The sequence below is a fragment of the Recurvomyces mirabilis genome (genome assembly GCF_035927965.1).
Source record: "Recurvomyces mirabilis strain CCFEE 5264 chromosome Unknown scaffold_19, whole genome shotgun sequence".
Taxonomy (NCBI): Eukaryota; Fungi; Ascomycota; class Dothideomycetes; order Mycosphaerellales; family Teratosphaeriaceae; genus Recurvomyces; species Recurvomyces mirabilis.
This window is the reverse complement of record NW_027041953.1, coordinates 377,808-405,284: the sequence shown is the minus strand read 5'-3', so window position 1 is coordinate 405,284 and position 27,477 is coordinate 377,808. Positions and strand designations below refer to the sequence as shown.

The window sequence follows — 27,477 nt, the reverse complement described above, 5'->3', positions numbered from 1 at the left end:
TAGTAGTGTATTAATAAGGAGTGGAAGTTTAGGTGGGCATGTGATAGCCAGCTGGCGCGAACGCACGTAAAACCGCACAGCCACCGCCACTTTAGCAAATATATGCTCGAAGGTCACACAACGTCCCGTATATATCATGCATCGCGATCTCAAGCAATGTCATCATGGACAACGTGGTTGGCAGAACGAACTAATGACATCGCTTCTTCACATAGGGCCCAGCTAGGTCTGACGGCAGCGGTAGCATTGGGTATTGGTGTCAGCGCAACGATTGGGCTGCAAGGTGCCAGACGGTGGTATAACATACATGATCTGAAGGACTCGATCCCTGATCTAGAGTCTCCGCATGATGTCGAGAAGGTAATTCAGTGTCTCCGAGCTTTGAGACGTCAGCTAATGAGTTGGCAGATCAACAACTTCGGTGGCGCCGAGCCAGTAGAACACACAGACCAGCGAGACGATGGAAGAAGCGCTGCCCTAGCCAGAAGAGCACGACTCGGCGACTACGACGAGGATTTGATTCTGGAACAGCTCGCCCGCAATCGTGTCTTCCTCACAGATGATGGACTCGGCAAACTTCGCAACGCCTTCGTAATCGTGGTGGGCTGCGGTGGCGTTGGCTCGCATGCAGCAGCAGCATTAGCACGCTCAGGATGCGGCAAGCTGCGTCTCATAGATTTCGATCAAGTGACTCTGAGCTCGCTGAACCGGCATGCCGTCGCCACACTTGCGGACGTTGGTACGCCGAAGGTAGTGTGCTTGCAAAGACGTCTTGAGCAGATAGTACCGTGGACGCACTTCGACAGCCGCAACCAGCTTTTCGACGCCAAGTCAGCCGAGAAGCAACTCGAACCATGGAGCGACGGACAAGGACCTGACTTTGTCATCGATGCGATCGACAATATCGACTCGAAAGTCGCGCTACTACACTACTGCCACAAGAACAGCATCAAAGTCGTCTCTTCCATGGGTGCTGGCTGCAAGTCCGACCCAACCCGGGTTTTCATAGGCGATATTTCTGCTTCTACAGAAGATCCACTATCGCGTAGCACAAGGAGAAAACTGCGTCTGCTTGGAGTCAAGGACGGTATACCCGTGGTCTTCTCATCTGAAAAGACAGGACCAGGCAAAGCGCAGCTCTTACCCCTACCAGAAGAAGAATTCGCGAAAGGTTCAGTCGGGGAGCTAGGCGTGCTGCCAGACTTTCGTGTTCGGATTCTGCCGGTGCTGGGTACGATGCCAGCAGTATTCGGGCTGTGCGTGGCGAATCATGTCATGCTCGACATTACCGGCTACCCTCACGACTATCTACCCAGTAAAGCACGGGACAAGATGTATGATGGCATTCTAGCACAAGTGCAAGGTTTGGAGGAGCGAGTGGCCAGGCACCTCGGTGATGATCCTGTAGGCCTACGTATCCCGGTCACGGCTGATGATGTAGGCTATCTGATCGAAGAGGTCTGGAAGGGCCGAAGTGTGATCTCTGGTCTGGCTAGCAGGCTTGCGTTGACGAGATGGCGACAGCCTGCCGGTGAATGGATAGACCATTATTCGCCTGGTCAGAAAGCGGATAGATTGCAATTGGACGACCTCGTCTGCATGACCAAAGATGAGATGCTGAGACATGAGAAGGAAGTGCTACGTGAGGGCAGGAAGCCCGAGGATCTGTACGAGAAGAGTGTCTGTGATGCGGTAGAGCGGCGACGGGCAGAAGAGCGTGCGTTCAGAGCACAGCGGTGATTGCAAGACGACCACGTAGAGGAGACTTGAGAGACATGTATGATCAGAAATGTACAATATACTGTACCTATCACTTCAATCAAGCAAGCAAGCAAAATAGTCCTCAGATTAGCTCTCCTAGGTTCTCAACGACAACCAGCACGCCCTCCTCACTCTTTTCAGAGCAAGAAAGGCGCACGGTTGCTTTCAAATTTGGCTTTTGATAAATTCATCATCACCGGACAATGAATGCTTGCAACGCTCCCCTCTCCCGACACCACGCCACAGCCACATCCATCCCAGCCTCAACCAGACCCGTCATGCCCTCCTCACAGAACACACCGACAGCAGCAGCAAAGACGGAGCGAGTGCGGTACTCCGATTGAAAACTATCATTTTGGGCTGATCCTCATGGCTCTCGCCACTCCCGCGCTGACCTTCGTGAAGTCAGGGGTCGTGAGCAGAATGAGCTGGATCCGGAATTTTGCTCAGATTTTCGGTCATGGGCGCACTATGAATGCTGAACACGTCGAGCTGGCTGAAAGGCGCATCTGCTCAGGCAGTATTGGGCGATGAGTGCTAGTGGTGGGTTGTGTCAGTGAGGAAGGAAGAAGGTCCATTGCATGGAGGTTTGGTCTCGAGAATTTGTGAAGGACGAAAGCAAGAAGGCGACGGAGATCGGATCCTAGGATTTCTGTTCGTGACTCAGCCATTCCCGCTCTCAGCATGTGGGAAGCCGACGGATTGAAGGCAGACCCGGCAACTTGAGACAGAGGTTGCGGCTACGTGCAGGAGGGTTGTACTGTAAGCTCGGTGATCATTTTCGTCATCGGAAGGAGTCTGAGCATGTTAGTCTTTGTGCCTTTATAGGTTGGAGGGAACATCCACCTCGCGCCATTTTGCCTCGTCATTCACAAATTTGAGGTGCCAAGAAGTGAATGAGGTTGAGGTCAGTGAAAGGCAAGAGCACATGCGTGACGGCACGGCTACGGGAAGGCGCGGCCGACGGGCGGATATGTGACAGAAAAGCCAGCTATTCCCCTAGCTCAGATCACTCTCTGACCAATGACAGACGCTTCACTCGGATCCTCACGGCCTGAAGCTTTGAGCTTGATGTCACACTGCTGCAGTTGTGGTTCAGGTACAGTAGCAAGACGAACACTTAGAACAACAGACGGTAGGTCAGACAGTCTATTTCCAACCCCCTCGTTTGCTTGCTTCCTCTCACAATGTCCAACAAAATCATCCTCGCCATCAATGCTGGCTCCAGCTCTGTCAAAACCTCTGTCTTCTCATACACATCTGGTGGAAGTAAGCCAAAAGAGCTCGCAGTGATACAGGTTGCAGGGTTGACAGCACCACCTGCGACACTCAAGTACGATCGGGGAGACAAGCACATCAAGGATAAGGAGCTCTCGGAGTCAGACATCGACCCCAAGAACGCACAAGAAGGAGCATACGAATACATACTCAAGACTCTGACAGAAGACGAGGGTCTGACCGAGCTGAAACATGCAGACGACATCGAGTTCGTCTGCCACAGAGTCGTGCATGGAGGAGACTACGACAAGCCTGTACGGATGGATAAGGACACCTACGAGCATCTCGAAGCGCTGTCCGATCTTGCTCCCCTGCACAACGCAGGCGCACTAGAGATCGTGAAAGCTGTACATGAGAAGTCTCCCAAGGCCACCAATATTGCTTTCTTCGACAACGCTTTCCACCAGACACTACCGGCAGCGACAAGGACATATGCCATTGACCAGGACGTAGCTAAAAAGAACAAGCTGCGAAAGTATGGCTTCCACGGTCTAAGCTACGCCTTCATCACCAGTGCCGTTGCGTCACATCTCAACAAGTCCGCGGACGATTTAAATATCATCGCTCTGCATCTCGGAAGTGGCGCAAGCGCATGCTGCATACAAGGCGGCAAAAGCATAGATACGAGCATGGGCTTGACACCTCTCGCCGGTTTACCAGGCGCGACTCGATCAGGCTCGCTTGATCCTTCCCTTATCTTTCACTTTACTCACGACGCGGGTAAGCTGAGTCACGGCAGCAGCAAAGATTTGCATATCACGACAGCAGAAGAGATTCTGAACAAGAAGAGTGGTTGGAAGGCTTTGACAGGCACCACGGACTTCGGGGTCATCTCCAAGAAGGCTTTCGAGGGGGACGAGAAGTGCAAACTGGCATTCGACATCTTCATCAATCGCATCACGGACTTTGTGGCTGCGTATTATGTCAAGCTGGGTGGCAAGGTTGATGCGCTTGTGTTCGCTGGTGGTATCGGTGAGAAGGGATCACAATTGCGAGAGGCGGTAGTGGAGAAAGTGGCATGTCTGGGCTTCGGTCTCGATGCTGCGAAGAATGCCAAACCTGGTGAGCAAGTTGTGGTCGAGATTGGCAAAGAAGGTTTCAACCACAAAGTACTGGTATGCCAGACAGACGAGCAGACCGAGATGGCGAGGCAGTGCGCGATCGGAGCTGAGCAACTGAAGCGGCCAAGCTAAGTGAGCTGATATGCAACAACATGCGCATACTTCTCATGAAGAAGTTGATATTGTTAAATCACTACTTTCGACAAATCAGAGCCGTATCAAGCGCCATAAATCTCCCCTCGGGCAAATCGCTCCACTCTTCATACCCATTCCTGACCTCCTCCAGCTCAGCCTCAGAAGCATCCCCTCGTCTCTTCATGAAGAGCTCAACAGAGTTCGCCGCTTGATGAGCCTACGCATGGGGCCCACCTTGACCCGAAAGCTCCCATCCCCATGAACTCATCTCAATATTCTCCCATCCGCATCCCGCTTCATGCGCACAAATATGGAGACGCGCACCAAGGTTGGGGTCCAGACCAGCTGCTGTCATGAAGTCGGCGTACTGTTGCTGCATTTTCAACAGGCCACGAATGAATAATGTGACCCGCCTGGTTCGGGTTGATCAGCTTTGCCTGATGATACGTGATCCTGAACACATTGAATCCGCGTGCGGCGGAGCTCAGAGACTTTACATAAGGTCTCGCAGGGTAGGATTGTTAAGGTCGAAATGGCCGGACTACTCATTGTCGTCGTACAGAGCTATCAACTTAGCATGGGATATCAAAAGGGGGGTATCTATCCTTCAACCCTATACGCGCCAAATCATCATGATACCAAGTCATTACAATGATCAGACAAGATCATCGCCACTCCCGAAGTGAAGCTCGGAGATAGCCATTTTGACCTGCTCTTCTGCAACACATTGCCATCGCTCCCTCTCCCTCTGGTCCGTGAGGGCGGAAGCATCACCAACAAGATCGTACATTTGACGCGAGACATCTCGGTTGATATCAGTGTATTGGTCTTTGCTGATCTCTTTCTCGCGATATCTTGGCGCGAGCGCGAGCTTTACCATGCGCTGTATCTCCTCCTTTGCTGAGAAGGACAGATTGCGCGATGGCGAGCCTGAGGATGCGCGCGCCGGTATCGACGTATCACTGCCTCGCCGGTCCATCTGCGGTGTGCGCTGGCGGCCTCGGTGGTATTGTTCGTGAAGCTGTATCGGTATTGATTGAGCGCCAGGTGGCGAGAATGGCGAGAAGATCGCAGCCGGCGTCGATAAGTCAGGTAGGATGGTCGATGATAGTGGTGGTGAGATCGGCGCTTGCTGCGGCATTGGTGACAGAGCGCGCGGTGTACCAGGCCCAGACGAAGATGGCGATCGAGCAGGTGAGGAGTTGCGAGGTGACCATTGGCCACCATACTGATCTGAAGCAGCCGGCGAGCCAGCAGATAGTGGCTTGTTCTCTACATCCTTCAGCAGGGAGGACAAGAACGTACTGCGATCATCAGCACCCTGTGCAGCGGCCACGGAGGCTTCGGCGATTTTGATAGGTTTTGGTGGGGGCCGTGCCGCTCTTGTGCGCGGGCGCTTGAGCTGAGGCTGCGATTGTTCGGCGTCGTGGGGTGATGCTGGAGATGCTGTGGCTTTTCTCTTACGTCGTCGACTAGCAGCAGCCGCCTCTCCAGTTTCTCTAGCTTTGTCGAAAGCATTCCACGCCCGTATCTCCTCTTGCGATTCGGGCTTGGGCTCGACCCGAGCCTGTTGACCAACCCTGCCAGCAGCAATGTCGCGCAGTCTTTCAGTGGCAGCCCCTTGTTGCTGGGCGACGCCAAGCCGTCGCTCCCAGTGCAAAAGCTCCCGGCGCTGTGCAGGCGTTCGCTCCTCGGTGACCTCGTCATCAAAGGGGAAGTCGAGATCAAGGTCGAGTCGACGGGATACCTCCTGCCATACGCGTGCCCAGACAGTGTCGTTGCCGCGCCGGTTTCGTCTAACCAGTCTACGTGGTCGTCTTCGAGTAGAGGTGCCCAAGGAGTTTGAGCAAGCCTCGCAGTACCATTCCACAGGTGCATCATCAAAGCCGGCACAGAAGACATGGACAGCTTGTTCGCATGAGTCGCAATACATGAGTTCGTGAGTGTCGTCCGAATCGCCGCAAAGAATGCAGGATTCCCATGCCTCTACGGCGAAGAGCTCGTCTTCGAGAATCATGGTAGGGTCCAGCTCCGGTTCCTGGACCTTGTCTTGCACGGTATAGCTGTCCTCTACGGCGCCACCAACGACTCGGCTGAGCTCGACCATGTTGAACTTGGCGCGACATATCGGACAGCTGTTCGCACGTTCTACCCAGGGCTTGAGGCACGAATTGTGCAGGTCATGCTTGCAGGGCAAAAGATGTGCGATACACTCCTCGTCAGCATCAAGACTACAGAATTCAAGTCAGTAATTGTTTACAAGCGCAAACATACTGGAGGCTCCAGTAGCTTCGCGCGCATGCGCAAAGTAAAGGATAAACCTCACCTTCCAAGCTCATTCGGCGAATATCAAAAGCTATTGATGTTCGAGCCGTCCAAGTGTATGGAAGCGGGTACCAAATCGGTATCGGAGTGGTAGGCTACGGAAGCCTCCAGTATGGTGGGTCATCGCCAGCGAAGGCGGTAAAGATAGATCATCGTTTCGTTCATCGTGGATCAGGTGGTATACCTTTTGGTGCTCGTTCTTGTGAACGGCTTGTGATCGTCCTTGCCTCCGGGGCTAGCTTCAGCAGTGACAGCAGTATATTCGGCATGTTCCGACGGTGAGCTCGCATTTACTTCAGTTCGAAGGTCACCCAGACAGACAATACATGTTTCGGCCATGTGAACGACCTTTCATAGGATTGTATGTGAGATGTAGAAATTGTTGCGGTAACATGAGGTGGTGGCGAGATTGAGGTCGAATGAGGAGAGGTTGATGTTGGAGAAAGGACGATCAAGGGAAAGCGCAGCGTCGTGGCGGCGGAACATGGATCCGCGCTAATGCACAACTATCGCGACACGTGATTGTATGACTGATTGAATTATAGGCTGCAGGACAACCAACGAATCATGCCCCGTGGACTTTTGGTCGGAGTAACCGACCATGTGCAAAACAAGAAAGCCAACGACGTCTATCATAATTCACACAGTGGCCGGCGTGTCATCGTGACTGACACCGACTGCATGATGCGCTCCGTACAGAAGACTCAGGTGACCGGAACTCCCGATTAATGGATCTAGCACATATATCACGCAGATAATCTGCCGGCTCGATTGTCCTACGAAGCTCATGGAGGAAAGATGTTGCAGGAATGCTCTGAGTAGCGAATGCTCTGAGTAGCGAATGCGTGCGCCAACGAAAGTGCTGACAGTTCCGACAGCAGGGCTTGCCACAATCTGATCGTCATTAATGCTCTTGTCTTTGGTTGATATGCAGCATCGCGCAGTGCCTGGCAGTATTCGAGCTCATGGGGATGAGATATTCCCGTATTGCAGGAAATAGTCCTGCTCCCTGGGACTAGTGTCGTCCTTGGCCACATCAAGCATAGGGGTGAACAGCCACGGCGTTGGCTCGCCATGCATAGCAAAAGCAAGGATTGTTTAGTCAAGTGGATGCGTCGAAAGAGAGCATCAACGCAGGTAGCGAGATTGCCCAAGGTAACTGCCGAGGTTGTTGAGTTTTGTCATTCATGCCTTTGCTAGCTTATCAAGCCTGCTACCACAACGCAGCGCAGTAGCGGCACAGTAACGCCATAAGAGCACTCCCGATGCATCATCCTCCCTTCCCTTATACCTCAGCAATCTCGCGCAGACGTCGGATGGTCGACCTCGTGGCAGCCGCAGCTGGTGTGGACACTGTGTAGGCACCGCCGGCCATCTATGCAACAGTCAGTATATCCCACTCCCCTCCTCGTGTTTGTGTGTATTGTAGACGCACCGTCTTGCTGCACGCTCTGCACTTCCAGATACCGGTCGATTGTCTCTTCACCGTGGTCTTTCCGCAGAATGTGCAAGAGTATTTGCTGTGCTGTTGAATTTCGATCTTCTTGACCTGCTTGCGGAGCGAAGCACCGTAGCTATACAGTTGTGTTAGTCCTCATCCCATTGTAGAATTATGCCCCCAAGGTTCTTCTTCGCTCCTTCATCATCGGATGCGAGGGAGAGTCGTACCGTGTGCCGTATTTACCGGTGATGCCGACCTTCTTTGTGCGCTTCGTCATTTTGGCGAAGTGTGTGGTTGAATGGGAAGATGTGTTATCGCTGACCTCGTCGCAAGACGTTCGCTGCTTGAATTGCAGCGCTTGGTGGGCGAAAAGCGCTAGTGCTCTTGGCGTAAGCCTTAGGCATGAAGAAAATCGACTTCGTGTCCTCGCTTGCAGCTCGAAGCGAGAATACTTTCAAGGTTCCACAGTAATGTAAACATTGGAAGTACTGTCTGTTCTCTGAGCTTTTTTTGTGCTAAATCACGAGACAAGGCAGGGTCGCCTTTAATTCTCTCAAACATGGTTCAGAGCACTCGCCAATACGAGTGCATTGTCTTAGGGGCCACTGGCTACACAGGAAAATACACCTGTGAGCATATTGCCTCCAGTCTGCCGACTGATCTAAAGTGGGCCGTTGCCGGACGTTCAGAGAGCAAGCTTAAGCAAGTCGTGGATGAGATCCGGCCGTTAAACGCAGATAGGCTCCAGCCTGCAATCGAGGTCGCCCAGCTCAGCAAAGACGATCTAGTCGCTCTGGCCAGGAAGACTAAAGTCCTCATCAGTACTGTGGGACCGTATCACAAATATGGCACGCCGGTTGTTGAAGCCTGTGTAGAGACGGGCACTCACTACCTTGACTGCACAGGAGAAGTGCCTTGGGTCTATGACTTGATTCAGAACTATCACACAAAAGCACAGCAGAACGGCGCTATCATCATCCCTCAGAACGGCATTGAGAGTGCGCCTACAGATCTCATGTGCTGGAGCCTGGTGTCACATCTTCGACAGACCCTCGGTGTTGGCGCGAAGGAAATCGTGCAGGTCACTTACGACATGAAGGGCACGCCCAGCGGCGGCACACTTGCAACAGTCTTGACCCTATTCGATTCATACAGCCTCAGCCATCTTCAGAAGTCCGGACGTCCATGGTCTCTCAGTCCGATCAAGCGCTTAGGTAGTGTTCCCAGCCGTCCACTGCTTGAGCAAATTACTGGTGTGCGAGAAGTCTCGGACCTTGGTACTTTGACGGACAGTCTACAAGGCCCTGCCGATATCCCAATCGCCAACCGATCTTGGGCCTTGATAGAAGGCGGCAAGTTTTATGGCCCAAACTTTCATCTAACCTGCTACACTCGTACACGAAATGCAGTCACAGGGCTCCTCGTGCACGTGGCCATGACTGTAGGTTTCCTTGCTATTCTGTTGCCCCCGGTACGGTGGGCTCTGCAGCGCTTCGTCACGCAGCCTGGATCAGGTCCAAGCAAGGAGTAACTATATACCATATCCTCCATTTCATCCCTCTTGGTGCTGACTGAATTGCTAGGGACGTTAAGAACGACTATGTCGAGTGGCGTGCCATTGCCCATGCGGATGTCCAAGACTCGAACGATCCCAAACGAGCGGAAGCTCGCATGCGATGGCAGGGCAGCATGTATCTGCTGACAGGCGTCTGCCTGGCTGAAGCTGCGGTGACTATAGCTCGAAACAAAACAATGGCACATGAGCTCGGTGGCGGGGTCTTGACTCCTGCAACTCTGGGTGCGCCGTACCTCGAGCGTCTGCAAAAAGCTGGGGTCGAGCTGGAGGTCAAGATGTTGCCATGATGCGACTCGTAGTAAAGAAAACCTCCAACATCGAAACCAGGTTGTGGTTCGCAAGGAAATAGTGAACACCACGAGGCTGAGAACTGTATAGGTCTTTCAAGGTCGTATGGATATGCTGTCCTTCTCAAGCTCATTATACGACTACCATTTCGCCGAGTATATCATCCAATCACCAGCAAGTTCGACAGATCAATAGCACGGAATGTGCATCGAGCGCTATATCGAACATTCAGACTGCGGCCATGCCGAGAGTCACTACTACAACAAGCACTGCAAATGCCCACTTATAGTCGGCACTATTGAGCAGGCGGAGGGCCCTTGTCTGAATTGCAGGACAATTCCGGGTACTGACTCCACAGCTATGCCACTCACCCTACCAGACCATCCGCCTCCACGGCAAAGTCAAGCTGAAGTCGATGCATTACCTGCACCGGAGATTGATGCAGCACGGCGATACGACGGATTCGACGGTATGCTCTACGATGCACTATGGAGTGAACGAAGAATGTGACCTGTTTTTGACATCGCATCCTGACCGGCTGTGGCGTTATAAGGCTGGCTAATCGTTGTTGTTATGACCGAGGCTTGTAGGATAAAGCGCTCATCTGGGGCGGGGATTTAAGTGACCGCAGAACAGATCTAGCAACAATACAACGTATACCTCCGAGACCCATGCATATCTTCGTCAGCTGCTTCGAAGCGTGAGCTTCATTCAGTTGGTAGTTTTATTCAGTTGGCGGTTGTATAGTAGTGGTAAACAGTCGGGTCGAAAGAAGTATTGACTGACAAGAACGACACAGACGTATCGCTTAGGCCGGCTTGTTGACCGCTATCGAGGGCTGCGAAAGCGAGAAGGCGACCCTTTGCGAGAGGACTGGAGCTGAAAACCGACGTGCTTACAATCTTCTACATCCTCTACTGAGACCGGGCCTTTACTCTTCCCACATCTGCACATCGAGAACACGCAAAAGCCACGATGCCTTTCCTAGCACAAGAGCACTTCCCAGTACCAACAAAGGACATACCATCCTGGACTTTCGACAACATCAAATACGACCAAGACGAACCGATCTACATTGACGCCCTCAACCCCAAAAAGAATTCTGTTTCGGCTCGACAAGCCAAGCAATATGTTCATCGCCTTGTGGCCGGTCTCCATGCTCAAGGACTCCAGAAAGGCGACTGCGTATGCATGCACAGTCCCAACCATATCTTGTACCCTCTCGTATTCATGGGCGTCGTAGCTGCCGGCGGCGTCTTCGCAGCTACAAATCCGGCGTATACACCCTATGAAATGGTACATGCACTCAAAATCGCGAAAGTGAAGTTTGTTATTGCGCAGCTGGATCTTGTCAAGTCTTTAGAGAAGGCGATGCAGGATGTGGGTATGTCGAAAGACAAGGTTGTCGTGTTCAACCCTGATGGTGAAGCTGCACCGGATGGGTACAAGGTCTGGTCTGATCTTATATCTCATGGCGAGAAAGACTGGAATCGCTTCGATGACCTACAGACGGCGAAACATACGGAAGCAGCTCGACTATTCAGCTCAGGTACCACTGGTCTACCCAAAGCTGCCTCGCTATCCCATTACAATCTCGTTGCGCAACATACTTTGGTCTACGAGTCTATCGACCGGCCGTGGCGAGCGAAGCGTCTAATAGCTTTGCCCATGTTTCACGCAGCTTCCGCGCCCGTAGCTTTCACGACTCCTCTGCGTGCCGGCGAACCAGCGTATGTGCTCGCACGATTCGATCTGGAGAAGTGGTTCTGGGCTATGCAGGAATATGGCATCACGGATGTGGCGCTCGTGCCGCCTGTAGCAATCATGGCCATCAATTCTCCGCTGAGGGAGAAGTATACCCTGAAGTCTGCGAGGACTGGAGGCGTGGGTGCGGCGCCATTGGATGCTAAGGCGCAGGCCAGATTTCAGGCATTAATGGCTGGAGGCGACGCTTCCTTGACGCAGGTATGGGGCATGACTGAGACGAGCTGTATTTGTACTCGGTGAGTTGCTTCAGCATATAGCAGGATCTCCGATATGCTGACAATGCTCCGAGCTTTCCATACCCTGACAAGGATATAACTGGCAGTGTTGGGCGACCATTGCCTAACATTGATCTTAAGCTGGTCGATGACAGCGGCAAAGACATCTCTGGCTACGATATTCGTGGCGAGATATGTGCGAGAGGACCAACGATCATAAATGGCTACTTCGAAAATCCCGAGGCCAACAAACGAGACTGGGATGACGAAGGCTTCTTTCACACTGGCGATATCGCGTACTGCGATGGCAAGACGAAGCTGTGGTATATTGTAGACCGAAAGAAGGTATGTTTCAATACGTATCATGATCCTAGCAGTCTGATGCTGACATCTAGTGAAGGAGCTCATCAAGGTGCGTGGCTTTCAAGTCACGCCACCAGAACTCGAAGGCCTGCTGCTAGATCATTCCGGCATCGTGGACGCGGCGGTGATAGGTGTTCCTGCTCCCCAGGAGAAGGATGGAGAGCTACCTCGGGCATATCTCGTGCGTAGACCTGGAGGTGATGGGAAGCTCACTGAGCAGGAGGTGCATGCATACATGCAGGAGAAATTAGCCAGCTATAAGCAGTTGACGGGTGGCATCGTGTTCTCCGACGCAATACCGAAGAATGCGAGTGGGAAGATACTAAAGAGAGTGCTGAGAGAGCAGGCGAAGAAGGAAATGGGTGCTAAGTTGTGAGAAAGATTGGTAGTACGACTAATCCGTTCAAGATACAAAGACATTTCATATCTCCCTTGACATGACATGCTCGTTGGGATCTCCCACAATTTGTCTAGAAAGTCACAGCGTATGATGTTGATATCGAGTAAGACTCGCATGTAAATGTGTGGGCGCTATAAATTTGTCAGCGACTCTTCCAGAAAGCTTCACATCTTGCTATCGACCTGTCTCATTACTACAAACCTTGTCAAGTACATGAGCCTATTACTTTAAAGAAACACTCCAACTCGTAGTCGCACTTCCCATAGACGCCAACAGCAATGTCTCGCCATCATCCCGACCTGGTCATGTGCCGCAAAACCTCTGGCATCAACATCGGCCGCCTCTGCGACAAATGCGACGGCAAATGCCCCGTCTGCGACTCTTACGTACGGCCCACCACCATCGCCCGCATCTGTGACGAGTGCTCCTTCGGCAACTACCAGAACAAATGCGTCGTCTGTGGCGGTGAGGGCATCAGCGACGCTTTCTACTGTTTCGAGTGCACGAGATTGGAGAAGGACCGGGATGGATGTCCGAAGATTATCAATTTGGGTAGTTCGAGGACGGATCTGTTCTACCAGAAGAAGAATTTCAGGAATAACCAAGGTGGTGGGAATTACTGAGGTGGTCTATCTGGGAGGATAATTAAAGATTTACGACAACGAGATAGGACTTCTGGGACAGGTCCGCAGAAGTGGCCTTACAAGAAGTCGAACTCGGGCTCGACTGGTTGGGAAACTATGAGGGGCGAATCTGCCATCGTCCGCACGGGAAACCAGGATAACACACGACCCGATCGCCCAACTTTAATGGCTGCTCAGAAGTGCAACTGTTTCGCTTGCTCACCAAGCACGGTATGGTCGCGACACTTGCGCAATCCGCCTCAGTCTGAGATCATATCTCGAAGAGGCCGAGGCGGTGACGATGGAAACAAGTGTGTTGGAGGATAGCGGTAGCCTTGGCAGGGTATGCAATCAACCCTCAGATATCCAGAATCTTTGCTTATACCTTTCAGCTGCCACTAGTCTTCGTTTGCACACCACGAACCGCCTTCTCTCGCGACCCGTGCGTTCTTTTCGCTTCTTGTAGCCCGGGCGACCTTAAAACGGTATAACAGCTTACACTGGGTCGCGCGATAACGCAACATCTGCTAGGTCTCTGACTTGAAGTCGCAAGTATGAGTTCCTTCCCTTTTTGGCGCCAATCAGGTTGCGCAGCTTTTACTTTCTATCTCTGTCACAGCTGGTCGGCATCAGGCACGATCTCGCGCCGGCTGAGAACACTTTCCTGCCTTAGTCCGCTCACGCTGCCTCCAGTAGAAGCATCCTACTCTAATATAGCAGCTTCACAAGACGTACGAGTCATCTAATAGAGCCATTCCTCGGTATCAGGTACGCACACCTGAAGCGTGGGGTACGCCTCGATGTGACCGAGGTCAACCAACAAATCGTCATACAGATGTGTACATATATGTAAGTGAGGCGCAAGTATACTTTCGTTGTGCTTTAATATATACACACCGGTTGCTTGACATCTATCCTTACTTGGTATTCATCGAACCTATTGATGCACAGCTGAACGCGGATCAGTAGAGTCATTTGATCATGGCCACAACAACGACGGCCACTGTGCCGCAGAAAATGCGAGCAGTCCAGATAGTCGAATACAACAAACCACATGAGATCCGTACGATCGATACACCGCAACCTAAAGATTTACGACCTCACGAAATCTTGCTCAAAATTGCCGTGCCAGGCCTATGCCACTCCGACCTCGAATACCTAGCAGGCCACATGCCAACCAAACTCCCCGTGACAGGCTCCCACGAAGGTACGGGGACAGTAATCGCCACCGGTAGCGACATGAGCTCGCACTTCAAGCCCGGCGACCGTGTCCTAGCAGGCAAGACGTTCGGCCGCTGTGGCGAATGCGAGATCTGCCAGGGACCGGAGAATTATCGACACTATTGTCGGAAGCGCGACAGTATGATGAGTGTAGAGCGGGATGGTGCCTTTCAGCAATATCTGGTTGTGGATGGGAGGGAGTCGACGATTTTGCCGGAGAAGATGAGTTTTGCTACTGCGGCGCCGTTGGCTTGTGCTGGAATGACGAGTTGGAGGGCGATATTGCAGTGTCAGCTGAAGCCGGGTGCGTGGATCGGTATTGTTGGGTCTGGGGGTGGGTTGGGTCATCTTGTATGTCATTGCTCTATCTGAGCACGTATGTCATGCTGATGGTTTGATACAGGCTGTCCAGATGGCGAAGAAAGCTAAAGGCTTGAACGTCGTCGGCATCGATGCCCGAGACAGCGGCTTGGAGCTCACACGTGAGTCTGGTGCTGATCTCGTCCTCGACGCACGGAAAGGCGTCCCAGCCATGGTCGAAGAAGTGCAAAAGGCTACGGGCTCCACTGGCGTCCACGCATCGATAGTAGTGTCTGATCACATCACTGCAGCTCCTGCAGCTTGCGCCATCACAGCTTTTCACGGTCGGGTAGTGCAAGTAGCTGTGCAGGACAAAGTCACGATTTCAGGAACCATGGACCTTATCTTCAAGGATCTCAGGCTTAGTGGAAGCTTTATGGCGAGTCAGAAGGAGACGGAGGAGATGTTATATGCTGTTGTCGAGCAGGGCATCAAGGTGGAGAATAATATCTTCACTGGACTTGATGAGGTGCCGAAGGCTGTTGAGATGTTGAAGAAAGGAGAGTATCGTGGTAAGGCATGCTTCATTGTGGATGAGGACGCCGTTGGGCTGAGGCCGGGTGACGGATACGTCTAAGCTGCGAGCGTCGATCTGCCATATCACTTCCCAATGAGATCTTTCAGCAGGCCTTCATCATGGATCTTCCAGCCGTGGCATTTCGAGCTCGTCTAGAACAACCCGCTCTGGCCCAGCAGAAATTTTGCTTGATGCTTCTCTAGATCCACCTCTCAAGTGACGTTCGCCGAATCCATAAGCTTTGAACCTCGATATTGGCCATTCGCGAGCTCCGTTTTCATGCACACCACCCAGCCCGTCGATGATCGTCACTATCACCAAGCTCTCGTCCTAGACAGCTGCCGAATCCGCCCACGACTCCGACCCCATCACATCCCTCCACAGCCGCTCCTTGCCCTTGTCCGAGCCAATCCTCAAGCCATCCATCACCGCGTCCTCCATAATAACGCATTCATCCAACGCCAGAACGAGCGGATGATCACATGCTTCAACATACCTCGTAGATTCAAAAGAAACCCGCTCAACAGCAGGAAGCCCATCATACTCCCACAGCCTCCCCGCCAAATCATACAGAAGATCCAGGAGATCATCCTCCGGGTCCGTCGCACGACCGGCTATCTCCAGACGCATACGACCGAACGGCAAGCTCAGGATGTGGAACTGAACCTCTTGCCGCCTGTAGAAGTTCGACAGTATATCGCGAGAGAAGACTCTGACGGTGAGGGTGGTGCGTCGATAGATCTCGGGGTGCAGGCGGCTGTAGAGTTCTCGGCAGGTCGCGGCTAATGATCTGGCGTTATCATGGTTGGTAGGTGGCGAGCTGATGATTTGACTTACTCTGTAGAGACTGCCGTCTTTGAGGAAGGAGACAGATACCGTATATCCGCCCGGCAGTACGCAGTCGAGGATGCGGAGGTGCAGCTCGGGTGTCAGTCGCAGCAGATGGCAGGGGTTCTGGTTGTCGTCGCCTGCCATGATGGTTTGGAACCTGATTGGTGGGCGAAGAAATGCAAAGGGCTGAGAATAGGTCCTTATAGGTTCGCTCCACCAAGGCAGCGGAGGTTGATTAAGGCAATCGAGGAGGTGAAGTGACGTTGAGTGAGGTCGCCCTGCCTAAGCGAATCGAGTCTGCAAATCAGCCGAGCCGGGAAGAAGTGGTATCATCAGGTCGAGATGAGGCCTGCCGCCAGAGGTCGCATCCAAGGAGCAATACCACGAAGCTACTCGCATGCTATCAAACCTATCACCCAAGCACCATGGCTGGACTGCCCCCCTCCACCTTCACCGCACTTTGTGCACTGCTCTATGCAGACATCACCTTGCCCAAGCATTCCAGGAGAGAAAGAAAGAAAAGAGGACAGAGTCTCAAAAGGGCCTTAGGGTAGAAATATAGATACCACCTGCATAATCATCCAAAGGACTCCCTATGAGTACAACCATCGCCGTACCATACCCAAAAGAACAAATTCCTTTCCAGAAAAGCCGACATAGCCTTTCTTATCCTGATCACATGCGAATTTCGTTCTGGAGGGCATCCAATACACACACTTTTTCGTCTCCTACCACCTCTCGCCAAAGCCCTGTCTGGTCCTTCCTGCTCGTAAGCACTAATATGCACCAGTATCAGTGACTCTGCTGTCGGCCCTTCCGGCAAAGTATTCAGCGAATCAACCAGCCGGTTCAGCATCGCCGCCCTGCATCGGATAAGATGGAGGTGGGAGTCGAGCGAGTCTAGAAGTCAGGAAACAGCTTCCCATGCCTATAATGACGGAGTCAGCACACCAGAAGAAAGTATGCAAAAGAAGGAAAGGAAAGGAAAGAGAACTTACTCATCACTTCCCCCCTGCCCATAAGCCTCCGTCTCCTCCGGATACTTATCAAACAAACTCGCATCGCCCACCCCACCCCTCACGGGCGGCACATACGGCGCATCGATATCCTTCTTCGACAACCGCTCCCACGTCACCTCCGCAAACCACGCATGCGTCATCACATCCCTGCTCCCCCCATGCAAATTCCCCAGTCTTTTAGTAAGATCCGCCGTGATCAGTTTACTCAACAAATCCTGCGCATCGGGGTGGATATAAGGTGGGTACTTCACCCGTCCCTTCAGGATGTTTTCGTAGATTTTCAGAGGACTGCCGGAATCCCAGAACGGGGTGAAGCCCGCTAGCATTTCGAAGATCAGGATGCCGAGGGACCACCAGTCAACGGATTTGTTGTAGCCTTTGCTGCTTACTACCTCTGGAGCGAGGTAATCGGGTGTGCCGCAAAGCGTCCAGGTGATGTCGGGGACTTCCTTGGCGAAGCCGAAATCGGTGATTTTGAGGTGGCCGTGGCGGTCTAGGAGTAAGTTTTCAGGTTTCAGGTCGCGGTAGATGATGTTCATGCTGTGGAGGTAGTCCAACGCGAGAGTGACTTCGGCGGCGTAGAATTTGGCGACGGGGTTTGGGAAGCGCTGGGTCATATCAGTACCACCCTCTCATACCTGGCTTCTATGCTGCGTGTATTGTATGGACTTACCTGACTCTTCCGCAACAGACTAAACAGCTCCCCACCCTCAATAAAGTCCATGACCATATACAGATTCTTGCTATCCTGCCATGTGCCCCACAGAGTAATCAGAAACGGATGCCTACACCGCTGCAGCATCCGCCTCTCATCATTCGTATGCTCCACCTGCTTCATCTTGACCACCTGCGCCTTCTTCAACACTTTCACGGCATAGTATCGCTGGTTGTGTTTACTCTGGACCAGGTGGACGCGGCCGAAGGAACCCGTGCCGAGAGTTCGGCTGATCTGGAAGTCGGTCAGGGTGTATTTCCCTTTGGTCTCGCGGGAGGGGTTGGCGTTGCCGCGTTGTTGGGGGAGGTTGAGGGCGGGGGCGCTGCCGTTGCCGTCTGTGCTGCTGCCGTAGCCGGAGTCGGTGTGCTGGGAGCTGCCATAGTTCGGCGGGTGGATCAGATTGTGGATGGAGGGCACGTTCTGAGTCTTGGCGTTGGCATCCTGGCCCTGCAGCTGGCCCGTTGCTTGGGCGTTCATTGAGGTGTTATTGTTATTGCTCGTCGGCGCCGCCACGGCCTTTGTCCCTCCCGAGCTCGCCGGCGGCGATGTGGCGGAGGACTGGGCGGAGTCGTTGGTGAAGGTTGTCTCAGGCTCGGCGAAGAGGTTGCTGCTCTTGGAGAGCTGTGGTGACAGGGCGGAACCTAACCCCGCAGTGTTGGAGACGGGCGAGGTGGGCGTGAAGTCGGAGCCCGACGAGTCCTTTGTGCGCTTCTTCTTCAGGAATCCGAGGGTCGGCATGGAGTCAGAAGGATGGGAGGGATGGCGGCGCTTGGCTGGGACGAGAGGAGGCGCTGCGGTGGTGGGTGGGAGTGGAGGCACCGTCGGCCAGAGTGTCTCGGATAGCTGCCGAGGAATGCTGGGTCTGGAGACTCCGCGTGGAGATTCTCGGATTCTAGGTGCGACTGTCGATGCTGATGCTGATGATGATGATGATGCTGATGATGATGCTGCTACTGCGCGCTCGCTGGATCTCGTGACTGGGGCGGGTGCTGGCGGGTAGGACGAATGGGCAAGCTTGTAATGCGAATGTGCTGCTGCTTGACTCGTGAGACAGGGTGGAGTAGCTTTCGTGGGTGGTAGAGGAGCTGCTCAACTTGCGTCCTGCCTCCTTTTCCCTCTATGGACGGCCAGCTCGGCAAGGGAGGCGATGCGAATGTGTTTGCGCTGTGCTGTGCCGCTCTAATCCAGAAGCGTTGCTGCTACCGGAGCGGCGGAATCGTATGAAGCTTATAAGGTTAACAGCTGCTGTGGAACGTTACAGTCTGTCTCACTCCACGAAGCCCAGTCCCAACTCGCGCAGGTCATGAAACTGTAGGATATGTGATACGTATACGGTATGGCTGTCGATGTACGGATAGATCACGTAGGCGAACGGGGTGGAATAATAATGCGGGTGGGAGTTGGAGCTTTGTTGCTTGCTGTGCCTAGTGCCTGTGCCTGGAAGCTGGGTCAAGCGGAGATAGACATCCAATGTTGACGATATGTAGGGACGATATGTAGGGACGATATGTAGGTCGAACGCATGTATGATCAGAATAATAATGAATAGGAAAGACAGAGCATCGCTATCACGGCAAAAGGACCGACTTGAGGGTACCGACTGCTGCTGTTCCTCCTGCACATGCAGAGACAGAGAGAGCGGCAGACTACTACTGGCCAACAATGATCCATCGCCAGCCAAGGCACGAAAGCAAGCAGCAGCCCCGCTTCCCGTCATGCGGAGGCAGCGGAAGCGAGGGCAAGCCACAACAATCCTCTTGACCACACAGCCATAAGGGACCATTATGATCTTCCAGACCAACTTCTAATTGATCGGGCCCTCTCCCATCTCATCCCCCCGCAAATATCTCTCATCATCATACAGTAGCCGAGCACGTAATAGTCCCTATCTGCACTCGATTTGCCACCCATACTTTACCTGGTACTTTTGGAGACAACATGCTCAGCAAGGATCTGATCCAAAACAAAGAGTAGAGTCCATTCCCTGAAGCTCCTACCACACCTGCAACTCGTGATCCCCGACTACTTCTGTCCTACCCACACGAATGCGTGCTTGGTGTCCGGCTGGTTGTGAAGACTGGTGATAGAGGATACCAGCGACTAGCATGCGAGTCCGGGCGGCCTCGATATGGCAGAGAAGATATTGAGTCGGCGGGATGCCTGGCTGCCATTCTTCGTATTTTACTTCCACGGGGAGGACTTTCGCTTAAGATGTGGGTTGAGTTAGTGAGTGAGTGACTGAATTAATCAACCGCCGGTAAGCATCTCAATAGCTATAAGTGCCGAGCCGCTGTCACTGGTCAGTGATAGGCGTCAGCTTTTGCTTGGTGAATGCCTCAAAAGAAACATGACTTCAGATCCAAGATTTTATGATAACGGTCTGATCTCACCACATCCAGTCCACGTGTACCCCAGCAGAAAGACGCTTTGACACGCTCTCGTCTCCCTCCTCGACACCATGAGCAGACTCCGCATATCAGGGCCACCAGTACCAGGTAGCGACAATGCTCCCGCCCCTCCAACCCTACTTACTCGCCCACCCGAACTTCGTCTCCAGATCTAAGACCTCCTAATCTCCGATTTCACAATCACAACAACCGTCATCCTCGACGAGCTCCCTACTACGCGGACGACCACATGCCAGGACATCGCCGCGTGGTCCACATATACTGCTCTCGCTCAAACCTGCAAAGGCATCCACGCTGAACTTCAACCACTCCTCGACGCCCGGATTTACCACACCATTCAAGCATATGACACAGTAAGAAAATGGACTTTCCACCTCCCATCAGGGAGAGTGGGAGATCTAGATTGGACGGTCTACTTCGGGCGTGAAGATCGGGAGTCCTGGGCTGGTGCATTCGTACTATCCCCCCGGCACTACCACTAGCGCTTTTGAATCTAAATCCTCTGCTCACACCACCGATGTTGCTCACCTTAAGGCTCATCAGACCCCGATTCTGCAGCTGGATCCCGAGAGGAGAGCGAGGCGGATAGATGTCATCGTCGAGCCGCCTGCCAAAATCGTCGAAACGAGGTCTCGTTCGCCACTTGACCGTTCACCAGCTCGAGATATCCTTCCTGGCTGGCGTAACTGGGGTCGGTGTCAGGATCGTGCGGAAGGGAGAGCTACCTAACGGGTGGGAGGATTATTACGGAAATGGATTTCGGTATACATAACGTGTTATACATAACAGGGTATGCGCTCACCGGAACTCCACTCAGCTCACAGCGCACATCAACCACTACTTCCGATCCACCTCACCACCATCCACCTCACCACCACTTCCACCCACACCCCTCTTCCGACAAGAATAAACCAACCCCCCATCCCGCCCCACCAAATCCCACCCCCTCTCATCGCAAAGCCCCCTCGCCGTCACCGCCAACCCCTCCGCCTGCTCACTCCACATCTCCCTCACATCCGGAAACCTGAACCACTCCATCACCTCCTCGCTCACATCCTCCCCACGCTTGAACTGGCGTCCATCCAGCGCGCTTTCGTCCAAGATAGGTTCCTGTTGCTGTTGGGCGCTGCGGAGCTTGGGGCCGCGTAGGGAAGCGGCCTTTTGTTCGCGGGCCAGGGCGGAGAGGTAGAGTGAATGGGCTGTGCAGGCGTTGAAGACTTGGGTGAGGTAGGTTTTGGCGAGGTCGGTGTGTGAGGCGGTGCGGGGGATGAGGGGGTCTTCGGGCGGTTCATCCTGCTTTTCGGCGGAGTTGGGCTTGACGATTGGGTTTTTGGCTTCGTAGTCGGCTTTGTTGGCGTATTTGTAACGCTCCGCGGTCATGTGGAGTGCGGCTTTCGGGGCTTGCGCTTGCGCCCAGTATCGTTCATGTACGAGCATTTGGGCGGCGTAGAGGTAGGAGGGGGCGTACATGTGTTGCATGGCCAGCTTTAGCCAGTGGGAGGCCATCAGCCAGCGGTGTTGGGGTGTAGATGGGAACGCGGCCGTGTGGAAAAGATCGTCGGATTCGCGTTTCGCTGCTTCTGTTGCAGTTTGTGGTGGGAAGAAGGTGAACATGCGTTGGAGAGTTGACAGGAGACTCGTGGAGTCAGAAGGATAGCTATCAAAGGGTGTCGGTTTCACATGATCCGGCGGTTCGTCGTCGATGTATTTCCATCCACTCTCGGCATAGAAGATACCCAGTTTATGGCACGCGATAGCATGTCCTGAGGTAGCTGCTTTAGTCATGTGATATAGCCAAACGGAAGTATGTTTTGTCGTCCCATCCGGGTCGGCCTTCTTGAAGAACTCAGCTTTGTGATAGTGGCTAGTCGGATCATCCATCCTGCAACCGATGTCTGCAGCTTTCTCCGCTTTTTCAAGCTCAGCCTGTGCCGCCGTGAAATCGTTTTGTCCCCAGAAACGCACATATCGATCATATCGCAACAGGGTCAATTCGATCCACGGGCTAGAGAGCTCGACGGAATCCCGCTGTTGTAGGACACGCTCAGCCTGCAGCTCGGAGATCACTCCCCTCCTCTTCATATCTAGCATGCGCTGCCCACGCGCCACCGCAGCACCCATCCCCTTCTCCCACATCGCCAGAGCCTCATCTTCATCACCCAGCGCTCGCATGATCTTGCCCTCTAGCACCATGGCACGGTAGCTCTTCCCGTACCTCGCCAACTGCTTCAGATGGCCCCGCGCATACACAATCTCGGCGCTTCGCAATAAGTTCGGCCTGACCTTGTTCCCCAGCAACGCGTGACTGCAGATGGAGATGGTGGCATCTTCCAACCCGGCAACACTCAGCGCAAACATGAGTTTCTTCCCCAGGTAGTTATCCCCCGGCACATTGACCAGGATGAGGTTGAGATTGAAGAGATCTTGCATGGGCAAGCCCGACTCCTTGACCAGGGCCTGGAATTCCGTCTTGTTCACGTTCCGACCCATATGCCGCGCCACCAGCTTCTCAAAATCCTGCAAGAAGGCCGCGGCCCTGGCTGCTGTCATGACCCGGAAGGCTTGGGGAAGATTGGCGAGGATGTCGGTGACCGCGCTGGCATTGTGCTCGTTGAGTGCCTTGCGTTCCTTTGCGCCTGTCGCTGTCAGCACTTGGCTTTTTTCTTGGCGGGCTTTGGCGTAGGTCGAGGGGGCTTTGCGGCTGGAAGAGGCGGAACGTCGTTGGGGAAGGAAGAGGGAGCCGCAGGTGCAGCTGCAGAGTGTGCATGGTGGTGGAAATGTGACATGGCGGGCGGTAGAGTGGGCGATGGATCGTGGCAACATTGAAGGCAATATATAGCCTGGTTACATCGAGGATAACATGAGGAAGTCGCCATCTTCAATGCTGACGTAAGCGTGCATGAAGTCTGATCTCCTTTTGAATGACAATGATAATGAAACATGTCGATACACAACCACCAATCATGATATAGATAACCCACGCACCATGCCGAGCTGACAGACGGACTCGAGACAATGTCCGACTATCCAACCCTGCTCCAAACTTCCGTGGCCACCACAGCACTAAAAGTCCTCCTCTGGCCAGCCTAGTACGCCACCATATCAACCCTATCTCACAACAATGATCCCAACTAACACACCAGCAGCAAATCAACCGACTTCGAAGTCCACCGTAACTGGCTAGCCCTTACCCACTCCCTCCCCTTCCAACAATGGTACTACGAAAACACCTCAGAATGGACCCTCGACTACCCTCCCTTCTTTGCCTACTTTGAATGGACCCTCTCCCAGGCAGCCAAATACATCGACCCGCGCATGCTAGAAGTAGCGAACCTGGGTTATGCTAGCTGGAACACGATTTTCTTCCAGCGAAGTACAGTCATCGTGACCGAATTCGTGCTGGTTTTCGCTCTATGGCTGTTCGTGAAGAGCAGTCCTGCGAAGGAGAAGAGGCAAGCGCATGCTGCTGCTTTGTCTATCCTCTTGAGTCCCGGCCTCTTGATTATCGATCACATCCACTTCCAGTACAATGGGTTCTTGTACGGCATCCTCATCCTCAGTATCGTGCTCGCGCGCAAGAAATCCGGACTCCTGGTTTCCGGGCTTCTGTTTGCGGCTCTGCTGTGCTTGAAGCATATCTACTTGTACTTGGCGCCAGCCTACTTTGTCTACCTACTTCGAGCATATTGTTTGGGGTCTAAGTCGATATTCGATATTCAATGGTTGAACTGCGTCAAGCTTGGCCTTGGGATTGGTGTTGTCGCTGGACTGGCTTTCGGACCGTTCGTTTACATGGGTCAGATGGAGCAGTTGCTCTCGAGGTTGTTTCCGTTCTCGAGAGGTCTCTGTCATGCGTATTGGGCACCAAATGTGTGGGCACTGTATTCACTCTGTGATAGAGTGCTCATCTATGGTATGTCACGGCCGGATTTTCATGGGAAGGAGACCCGCTAACAATCTTCACACAACAGCCGCACCCTATCTCAAACTCGCCCTCAACCACGAAGCCGTCAATAGCGTCACACGAGGTCTGGTCGGCGACACCGCCTTCGCCATCCTGCCAAATATCACGCCACGAATGACGTTCATCCTCACCCTAGCCGCGCAAATCGTAAGTCCGCCCTCCAACCAACAGACACAGACAAAGACAACCACACAACTGACAAGAAACCCTCACACCAAAACAGCCCGCCCTAATAAAACTCTTCCTCCACCCAACCTGGCACACCTTCACGAGCACTCTCACCCTCTGCGCCTACGCCTCTTTCCTCTTCGGCTGGCACGTGCACGAAAAAGCCATATTATTGGTACTAATCCCCTTCTCCCTCCTGGCATTGACCGACCGTCGGTACCTCGGCGCCTTCCGCCCGCTAGCTGTAGCCGGACACGTGAGCTTGTTCCCGCTGCTCTTCACGGTCATGGAGGGGCCGATCAAGGTGGTTTATACCATCATCTGGCTCGTAGTCATGCTTGTTGGGTTCGATGGACTGGCTCCTGCGTAAGTTGCTGAAGATCACGGTCCAGTCCAATTGCCATGCACGAGTCGCTGACCAAACCATTCATATAGCTCACCCCGACCGCGCGTCTTTCTCCTCGATCGCTTCACACTGCTCTATATCGCTGTGGCGATCCCGCTTATGCTATACTGCTCGCTAGTGCACCAACTCGTCTTCGGAGCAAATTATGAGTTCCTGCCGCTGATGTTCGTGAGCACGTACTCCGCTATAGGCGTGGTGGGCAGTTGGCTAGGCTTCTTGGTCGTTTTCTTCACTTCATAGAAAGACATCCACACATGTAAATGCAAATCAAAGAAGAACCTCGCTCCCGCAGCAAGGCTTACCACATCTCTAACCTACCCCAACCAACCGAAATCTATATTAAACGACAGCTCCATCCCTCAAATACGCAAACCCCGCCTCCGCCTTCAAAACAGCATACCCCGAACTATCCACCTTCGGCAAGATCGATATCTTCCTCTCCGTCTCCCTCTCGTTCGCCTCCACCCACCGCCGCACCTCCCTCTCCTCACTCCAATCACTCACCTCCTCCTCTCCCCTCCCAACCTGATGCAATTGAGACCCCGAACTCTGCGTATTCAACGGCAAGGGAACAGAATTCTCTATCGCGCCATGCACCCTCCCCTCCAGAATCTCCTTGCATAGATATGGTTCCGCGGCCAAAGGTCGGCCGATGCCTACCCCGTCGCAGGCTCCTGTCTCGATGGCAGCAACCATCCCGGAAGCTGTGCGAAAGCCGCCAGTGACGTAGACTTTGGTTTTCTTTAGAAGTGGTCGTATCATCTCCGAGAACTCAATAAAGTAGCTCTCCCGTTTCTTGGTACTCTCCTTCTTATGCTCGAAAGCACGTCCCTCGAAAGTCCCACCCGAAAGATCCACGAAATCGACTTCGGCTTCCTCGAGCTTGAGGCAGAGGTTTTTGCAGTCATCTGGTGTTTGCCCTCCAGGCTGGAATTCGACGGAGTTGATTTTCACACAGATCATGAATTTAGGGTCAGGGACACGTCGTTTGATCTCTGTTATGATCTCGAATATAATTCGGCTTCGGTTTTCGAGCTTGCCGCCGTATTCGTCTGTTCGTTTGTTCGTTGTTAGGCTCAGGAATTGGGCGAGGAGGTACCCGTGTGCGCAATGGACTTGTACTCCGTCAAATCCGGCTTTGTAGCAGAGATAGGCGGTCTCACCCCATTGTCGCACTACTTCGTGGATCTCCGGGACGGTGAGGGCACGGGGTTTGTTAAATTTGTTTCCCGCCCACTCGATTTTGAGCTGGACATCACTGGCGCTGACGGGATTCGGGTTCAGAGCCGCACCGCCTTGCCGTCCTGGATGCGAGAGCTGGGCGATGAAAAGGGAGCCGTGTTTCTTCGCCACCTCGCTCACTTTCCTGAAAGCCGCGGTTCGATTATCGTGGTCGTCCTGTAAGATGGGATTCCCAAAGGCCTCGACGGCGTCGTAGCGAAGCATCAGATTTCCTGCTACGATGATCCCGATCCCGCCTTCGCCCCAGCGCCGATAGAGGTGCGTGTATTCTTCTGTTGGGTAGCCGCGCGCTGAGATAGGTTCGGATTCGGTGTTCCAGCGACAGAGGCGTTCGGTCATGGGGGCTTTGAGGAAGCGGTTTGGGGCTGTCAGGCCGGAGAAGGGGAAGGTGATGGGTTGGGATAGGGGTGAGGTGTTGACTGCTGGGCCGTTGATGCGAAGTTTGCCATCTTTGCTACTTGAGGTTGTGGTGGTGGAGTGGGCGTAGGATTGTGATTCTGGTTCTGCTGGGCCGGTGGATTTGTCGTATTCCATTATGGGCAGCGGTAGAGGGAACAGCGAGGAGATAGGAATATGTGGGATACTGCCACTTACTTGCTCAGGTTGGCTGCATATAAAGCACATATGTAGTCTTTTTACGAACCAGGTGTTCCCCGCATTGTTAGTAAGAGCGTGATCTCATCCGAGGCTACAAGCGTGATACCAGCATAATAAAGTAGTAGACAGATTTCCATCGGTCATCGTCACGTTGCGGCTTTGTCAACGAGCTGACTGCATGTAGCGGTCCATCATCATATTGTCGAAAGTTTTGACGACGGCGCGATCGGTCTGTCATTCAATGGCGGGCCAAGGGCAAGCTTATCGATTATGTTCTTCACGGTGACTCTGGACTGCCAGAGAGGTATTGCAGCCTATCTCGGTTTTGGCAGGTCCATGAGGTTGTTCACTTCGGCGATGTGAGCTCGCCTTCCATTGGGCAACACCGCAATGTCAAGCCTTGGTTAGCATGTCAAAGCGGCTTGTCGCTAACGAATCGTTTTCGATGTGATATGCTTCGCCTTACCCTTGCCAGCTCGCCATCGAGGAGTCTTCCTGTTGGTCTAGATTCGTGGGACAGGCTATGTGATGACTGTGCCACCCGGTCATCGAAGAACAACAATAATAATCTCCCGCCGCAAAGCACACGCCCGTGGGATGGCACAAGCCGCTCATGCATCCGTCCTTCTCCACAAATGGACCGGACGCTAGACTTCATCAGCTCAGGATCCAGGAACAAGCGAGCTCTATTCGTTGAACCGCACTGGCAGCACACGAGCTTCACGAATCGTATATTCAAGACTTCTCTAGTTCTACATATCATAATGCTCTTGATTCTTCATACAAAGATGGAACA

At 53.2% G+C, this 27,477-nt stretch overlaps 12 protein-coding genes across 12 annotated transcripts; 6 read left to right on the top strand and 6 right to left on the bottom strand.

Moving 5' to 3' along the window:
* Window positions 1-156: 156 nt before the first annotated feature.
* Window positions 157-1,740, top strand: LTS14_007192 (uncharacterized protein; the record flags this gene model as incomplete). The annotated part of the gene is made up of 2 exons (XM_064839884.1): window positions 157-360; window positions 409-1,740. The coding sequence occupies 2 exons, from the start codon at window positions 157-159 to the stop codon at window positions 1,738-1,740; spliced, it is 1,536 nt and encodes a 511-aa protein (XP_064692643.1).
* Window positions 1,741-2,948: 1,208 nt separating this feature from the next.
* Window positions 2,949-4,232, top strand: LTS14_007191 (uncharacterized protein; the record flags this gene model as incomplete). The annotated part of the gene is made up of 2 exons (XM_064839883.1): window positions 2,949-3,030; window positions 3,067-4,232. 2 exons carry the CDS (start codon window positions 2,949-2,951, stop codon window positions 4,230-4,232), a joined length of 1,248 nt encoding a protein of 415 aa, XP_064692642.1.
* Window positions 4,233-4,890: 658 nt separating this feature from the next.
* LTS14_007190 (uncharacterized protein) lies at window positions 4,891-6,342 on the bottom strand (the record flags this gene model as incomplete). The annotated part of the gene is made up of 1 exon (XM_064839882.1): window positions 4,891-6,342. One exon carries the CDS (start codon window positions 6,340-6,342, stop codon window positions 4,891-4,893), a length of 1,452 nt encoding a protein of 483 aa, XP_064692641.1.
* Window positions 6,343-7,845: 1,503 nt separating this feature from the next.
* On the bottom strand, window positions 7,846-8,278 carry RPL43 (60S ribosomal protein L43; the record flags this gene model as incomplete). Its single annotated transcript, XM_064839881.1, has 3 exons — window positions 7,846-7,935; window positions 7,996-8,134; window positions 8,229-8,278. The coding sequence occupies 3 exons, from the start codon at window positions 8,276-8,278 to the stop codon at window positions 7,846-7,848; spliced, it is 279 nt and encodes a 92-aa protein (XP_064692640.1).
* A 282-nt stretch (window positions 8,279-8,560) lies between these two features.
* LTS14_007188 (uncharacterized protein) lies at window positions 8,561-9,864 on the top strand (the record flags this gene model as incomplete). Its single annotated transcript, XM_064839880.1, has 2 exons — window positions 8,561-9,528; window positions 9,585-9,864. The coding sequence occupies 2 exons, from the start codon at window positions 8,561-8,563 to the stop codon at window positions 9,862-9,864; spliced, it is 1,248 nt and encodes a 415-aa protein (XP_064692639.1).
* A 976-nt stretch (window positions 9,865-10,840) lies between these two features.
* On the top strand, window positions 10,841-12,586 carry LTS14_007187 (uncharacterized protein; the record flags this gene model as incomplete). Its single annotated transcript, XM_064839879.1, has 3 exons — window positions 10,841-11,868; window positions 11,922-12,192; window positions 12,248-12,586. The coding sequence occupies 3 exons, from the start codon at window positions 10,841-10,843 to the stop codon at window positions 12,584-12,586; spliced, it is 1,638 nt and encodes a 545-aa protein (XP_064692638.1).
* A 1,628-nt stretch (window positions 12,587-14,214) lies between these two features.
* LTS14_007186 (uncharacterized protein) lies at window positions 14,215-15,391 on the top strand (the record flags this gene model as incomplete). The annotated part of the gene is made up of 2 exons (XM_064839878.1): window positions 14,215-14,805; window positions 14,858-15,391. The coding sequence occupies 2 exons, from the start codon at window positions 14,215-14,217 to the stop codon at window positions 15,389-15,391; spliced, it is 1,125 nt and encodes a 374-aa protein (XP_064692637.1).
* A 270-nt stretch (window positions 15,392-15,661) lies between these two features.
* LTS14_007185 (uncharacterized protein) lies at window positions 15,662-16,306 on the bottom strand (the record flags this gene model as incomplete). The annotated part of the gene is made up of 1 exon (XM_064839877.1): window positions 15,662-16,306. One exon carries the CDS (start codon window positions 16,304-16,306, stop codon window positions 15,662-15,664), a length of 645 nt encoding a protein of 214 aa, XP_064692636.1.
* A 756-nt stretch (window positions 16,307-17,062) lies between these two features.
* On the bottom strand, window positions 17,063-18,634 carry TPK2_2 (cAMP-dependent protein kinase catalytic subunit; the record flags this gene model as incomplete). Its single annotated transcript, XM_064839876.1, has 3 exons — window positions 17,063-17,090; window positions 17,161-17,789; window positions 17,855-18,634. The coding sequence occupies 3 exons, from the start codon at window positions 18,632-18,634 to the stop codon at window positions 17,063-17,065; spliced, it is 1,437 nt and encodes a 478-aa protein (XP_064692635.1).
* Window positions 18,635-21,141: 2,507 nt separating this feature from the next.
* LTS14_007183 (uncharacterized protein) lies at window positions 21,142-23,127 on the bottom strand (the record flags this gene model as incomplete). Its single annotated transcript, XM_064839875.1, has 1 exon — window positions 21,142-23,127. The coding sequence occupies one exon, from the start codon at window positions 23,125-23,127 to the stop codon at window positions 21,142-21,144; it is 1,986 nt and encodes a 661-aa protein (XP_064692634.1).
* Window positions 23,128-23,319: 192 nt separating this feature from the next.
* On the top strand, window positions 23,320-24,806 carry ALG8 (glycosyl transferase; the record flags this gene model as incomplete). Its single annotated transcript, XM_064839874.1, has 4 exons — window positions 23,320-23,393; window positions 23,448-24,217; window positions 24,276-24,415; window positions 24,492-24,806. 4 exons carry the CDS (start codon window positions 23,320-23,322, stop codon window positions 24,804-24,806), a joined length of 1,299 nt encoding a protein of 432 aa, XP_064692633.1.
* A 375-nt stretch (window positions 24,807-25,181) lies between these two features.
* On the bottom strand, window positions 25,182-26,618 carry LTS14_007181 (uncharacterized protein; the record flags this gene model as incomplete). The annotated part of the gene is made up of 1 exon (XM_064839873.1): window positions 25,182-26,618. The coding sequence occupies one exon, from the start codon at window positions 26,616-26,618 to the stop codon at window positions 25,182-25,184; it is 1,437 nt and encodes a 478-aa protein (XP_064692632.1).
* Window positions 26,619-27,477: the final 859 nt, after the last annotated feature.